The following is a 5,268-nucleotide window of genomic DNA, read 5'->3' as shown; positions in this document are numbered from 1 at the left end:
GTGAGCGGGGATCGAACAAGTAAAAATCCTTTACACAGCTACCCTCCACAAAATGAACTGTTACCTTTCCTGCCAATGGTAGCCCCACTGCAAGGGGGGGGGGTGTCTCTTTTTCTTTTTTCCCCTCCACTGGTGGGGTTATTCCGAACTAGATAACTGTCGGGATGCAGGTAGGCTCCGACCCTCAATAAATGGAGTATCTCTGTGTGCGTGTAGTGATACTTCAAATATACTGCCATTATATTGATATGAAATGGAAGTTCCTCTCCAGGTTGTCCTGTGTTGTAAACAGATCTAGAACAACACAGCGGTACACACCAGGGAACATTCACACTCTGCGAGAATCCAGGCTGCCATAGTTCACAGGAAGGGGAGGCTGTACTTTCTCCTGTGATCATCTGGTGATCTCCACGGCTTTGGAAATGCTCCTGTGAAATCTGATGGTTTGTGATAAATGAAGAACTCTTCTATAAGTTACAGAAAGTTTGAAGATGTCTAGAAGAAGCTTCGCAGCCATATATCAGCCATTGTACCGGTTTAGCCTGACGAATGGTGTGGTTTCCAGAAGCTTTTTTGTTGATAATTTTTGGCGCGCTGTCTCATTCCCCATGGAAATTCTGTTCTTCTGTTAGCATTATGTGTTGGAGGCAATGGTCTGTACAAATCCACATCTGGAGCCAGAACAGAGCAAAGGCTTTTTATTTTTATGTTCAGCAAAAAAATAGCAGTGATTTCTTTGATGAAGAATAAAATCTGGCACCAAGTATGAGATGTACATTAAACATCTCTGCTCTCTCAATGTGTTTTCGGCCAGCGGAGGATTAGATGAGGCTCTCACAATGTCCACAGACTTCCTTGCATCATATTATCTTTCTAATCATCTAATGTGATAACAGCCTTTTGCTGTCATCACATCCTAAATGTAATTGTGTGCAGGTGTTTGGGTCAGGTATGCAGAGAACGCTTGTTCAGAACATGAAAAAGACCCGTCTAAAATGGATAGTATTATGTATTTTTTGGATGCACATATTTTGAGTTGGGGTTTACCTTACTGTCATTTTTTTTTTTTTGATGTTCCTTTTACATCCTCTTCCATATTTTAGTTGTGGTGAAATCTAGAGATCTTTCGCTTAGCCTCTAGATGGCGCTCTGAGTGGAATCGCACTTAAAGTGAACTCATGCCTAGGCTATGCTGGGGTCAGCAAAAATGTTGGCCCCACCAACACCACTTCCCTTCCCTTTTGCTCTCCCGCCATTCCATTTGGTTGCCACTGAAATGCCAATGAAGAGAAATACTGGGTGCTTCAGGGTATGAAGGAATGTTTCACTTATTTCCCTTCCAGGTGACAGTACAGTGGTAGCTCGGTTCACAAACTTAATTTGTTCCACAATTCTGGTCGCAAACCGAATTGGTTGCGAACCAAATCAAACTGATCAGACCGCGATCTCGACTAATGGAAGCCACAACCGCGTGTCCGAGCAAGGAAGATGGCTGCGGTCATGTTCGTCACCCGATGTGGAGTTTGTGAACGGAAGCAAAATTTTGCCGAACTTCCTGTTCACAAAATGAATTGTTCGCGAACAGAAGCTTTCGTGAACCGTGCTACCACTGTACTGTGGTTTGGTGATTGGGCACTCGGTGCTCTCGCATGGTTGCGGGGAAAGATAGATATAGATGTGTGTGTGTGTAATATATATATATATATTATATTAATTTTATTTTTATTTTTATTTTTTTTAGGCCAAGTTGTGACTTGGAGTTTTAGGCAGGCTAACTATTTCTTCACTCCTATTGGCTCAATAGGGGGGAGGGGCGGTTGCTTTTCCCTGCATGGGCAAGGCACAGGCTTGGCACAGGCATGTTGGTAAGGTTGTCAAGATGTAATGAGTATCCGGCAAGCATTGTACTCAATGAGTTGGCTGTCTAATAGACTTGCATTTTGAGACGGTGTTGTGCAACCACTGTGCATTGCTGCAAAGCAGAGCCCATGTATGTAATAGGCAGATATGGCTTCTCACATATACATGTTTGTTTTTTTTTTTTTTTTTTAAATTCCACTAAGCTGATCTTTTACATATACTGTAGTATCATTTTGGTGGGGGGGGAAATCCTATTTGGTGGCACGGCGTAATTCATGGAGTATTACATCTTTGCTTATTGCTAAGAAATACTATGGAGATTTCTTATTAGGACTAGATTGAGGGAACGGTGGAGAACACTGCCCATGACAGCTAATCAGATTGGTCTTCATTTCTGACTTGCATTGGAAAAGCAGCCGAAATCAAGTTTCCATGGGCAACAGAGACACTTAACACATATTTTGTAATTCAGTAGCTGTGTCTATAAGAGCATATAAATCGTACTACATTGCCAAAAGGACTGCTTAAGTGCTTGTGCAGCATCATAAATAGCTGAGCACGTTTCCTCTTTATGAAGCAGACTTTCAGACTACGGCATAATGGGGATTCTGAAAACCTGTAGCTCAACATTGAAGGTAATAACACGATACGACCCTCATAGCATCTATCTGCATTATGAAGACATCTGACCATTTGGTAGAATAAAAAAAACAAGCAGGCTTGGTTAGGATTTTAGATCAAACCGATCTTCAATAATCTTTAACAGTAACATTTTGTTAGAAGAAATGAAATATATGATTTTCTTTTTCTTTTTTTTTGGCTAAGGTAGGCACGAGCCAACCCTGTTTGGGCATTTTCCAATCCAGTGGATTTCTAGACCTTGTTTAGGCCTGTGGAGGTAGATGGTGAAGGTGCTGTGCACAAACCTTCAGCAGCTTATTAGAGGGGATCACTATAGGGAATGGACAAGGTTTTGTAGCCTGTCCAATCACTGCGGCCCTAAAGGTCCCTCGGCCAGCGCCGTCTTCCTCATAGATATTTGATCATCACAGATGGCAACGATGGTAGATTTAATATTGTTAATAATATTGTAATCTTGGATGTACTAGCATGTTCTGCCCTATGGTAACTGGTGCTGCCGACTTGTCGGCTTTGGTGCCAAAGCTGCTGGAACTTTGTGTGCCGCCAAAAATGTTCAGAGGGGGAAAAAATTCTCCAGGGGGGTATCTGTATAGGCAGATGGCAGGAGGCAGCAAGATCTTTCATCGCTTTCACTTCCTCTGCCAGAGAATAAATGAAGCTTGTGGACGACAGCAGCAGGTATCTGGTATGACGTACACGGTCTTCTCCAGTCTTCCTTTTTAAGGCCTTCAGGTTTACATGGCAGTCCAAATTTAAACTTAATCCTTGAATTGCATGCATGGCATCCTGCTGATCTGACTGGGGTACCTGTCCACCTTACTCCCTTTTGTTGGTAATCTGGCAATGTGTTGGTTTTTGATGACATGTTCACTGTGCAGTAGAAGAACTCCCTTATTTTTTTCATGTACAGAAAGCCTGAGTTATCAGCAGTGTCAGCATTAAGTTTTCTGGAATTACATTTACTGCTACCATTGTGAAATTTGAGGATGAATTGTTCCTCGGTGGCTGCAGCTACTGAGGTCTATGGGGGCTTGTTTTAAAGCTTGACTGTGGTGAATGTATTAACCTTTGAACACCCATAGCCTGGCCACTTTTCCACTTTTAATAGAACTCAGATTAATGGATTTAGGTTGGACTTGATGGACTAATGTCTTTATTCAACCTCAAATACTATGTAACTATGTAACTATGTAACTATGTAATGTAAATTGAGTGGATTTCTGACTTTAACATTGCTTTCTGTTTCCTACATAACATTAGTAGCTGACTGCTTCCAGTTGATCCTGGAATTGCTTTTGAAAGTGTAAAGGCTTCAGCTGTATTTGTATCAAAAAAAATGACCTCTTCCTGTTTTTCCCCTGCTTTAGCTAACTTTGTCATTGTTTTTATATTGTAAGTTAATATTTAATGGGACAGTGAGGGTATTAAGCACATAGACCCTGGTAAAGAGTAGACACCATCACACCCATTACTACTGTGCAGTGATCTTCACGCAGTGTTATTCCTGACTTTTTGTGTAATATGGGTCATACCAGCGCTGACAAAGTAATGATTGTGTATTGTTCCTCTTGCCTATTAAATGGTTGTCCGTGTCTTTTTCAGCCCTAAGCGGAGTACAGAGAAGCGGAACCGCGAGCAGGAGAATCGATACATTGAGGAGCTTGCCGAGCTGATTTTCGCTAACATTAACGATATTGACAACTTTAACTTTAAACCCGACAAATGTGCAATCTTGAAGGAAACTGTGAAGCAGATTCGACAGATCAAAGAGCAAGGTAAGAGGCGTAGTAAGTGCTTGAGTGAGAAAATAAGGAAGGAAAGTCTGTACAGTTAGAAGGGCCTGCTCTTATAGGTGCACTGCCAATTGGAGAATTGCTGTACCAGTCAGACCAGCTTTCCTGGTTGTTTATCACACAGCGAACTGTTGTAGCTGCTTTGCATAGGAATTGTAAATATGTAGAAATATCCTGTTCATTATTCTGTCGAGTCCACCAATCATGGTCTTCAGCGTGGTAATAAAGCTGTAGTAGTGATTTTAAGTGCAGTGTTTGTCAAGCTACTAGTCAAGGAAGGAACTCGAGCAGGCACATTTTGCGGGGCAACTTTACCGTTCTGGGATAAATGATGCTTGTTGTTTGTAGCTAGCATGGCAATAAAGACTGCACCGCATGTGTGGATAGCCTTATGTTCTAATGTTCAAAGCTGCCTTACACATCCTGACATGGTTTTCTGGCATCAATTTGAGATCCGTTTTTGTGAGGTTCAGAATTTTATGATGGATGCATTCTCCTGCATCCTCCTGACCTGCATTTGACTTGCTTCAAGCCCGTTTTGGAGTTACTATTTAAGAATACAATACCCGTTTGAAGTTAACAAAAGCCCATGGACGCCGGCCCTAGTCAGTAAGCTGAAAATCCAGGTAGCACAGCTCGTCCTTTCTTTTTACCAATTCAGCACAGAGAGGCCAAAAGAAACGGATTTCTGTACCATCAAGGCGTAGGTACAGCACTGGGAAGAAGTCCTATTCATCGATCTGCAGTCTCTCTGCTTGGCTGAATTACTTAAAGGAGAACTATGGAGTTAAGGCTTTTCCCCATAGTTAACCTGGACACAAACTAGCGTCCTCCCGTCACCCTTAGCTCAAAATACCGCAAGCTACATCTCTCGATATACTGAGACGCCACAGTATACCGCTAGCTACTGCTCACGGTATACTGAGACGCTGAAGCGGATCCCGACAATTGTGTCTGGATCCGCCCAGCTGCG

The 5,268-nt window shown here is 42.3% G+C and overlaps 1 protein-coding gene across 6 annotated transcripts in view; it reads left to right on the top strand.

The window, feature by feature from the left end:
• NCOA2 (nuclear receptor coactivator 2) overlaps nucleotides 1-5,268 on the top strand; it is a 191,785-nt gene that overhangs the window by 109,369 nt on the left and 77,148 nt on the right. For all 6 annotated transcript variants that reach the window (XM_018568529.1, XM_018568528.1, XM_018568532.1 and 3 more), the window contains one exon: nucleotides 4,105-4,277. In XM_018568529.1, the coding sequence (XP_018424031.1) occupies nucleotides 4,105-4,277 (173 nt within the window). The remainder of the gene's footprint in view (nucleotides 1-4,104; nucleotides 4,278-5,268) is intronic.

The sequence above is a fragment of the Nanorana parkeri genome, unplaced genomic scaffold (genome assembly GCF_000935625.1).
Source record: "Nanorana parkeri isolate BGI_ZX_2015 unplaced genomic scaffold, ASM93562v1 scaffold1202, whole genome shotgun sequence".
Lineage (NCBI taxonomy): Eukaryota > Metazoa > Chordata > Amphibia > Anura > Dicroglossidae > Nanorana > Nanorana parkeri.
Note: the sequence above shows the minus strand (reverse complement) of the source record. Positions and strands in the feature narration are given on the sequence as shown.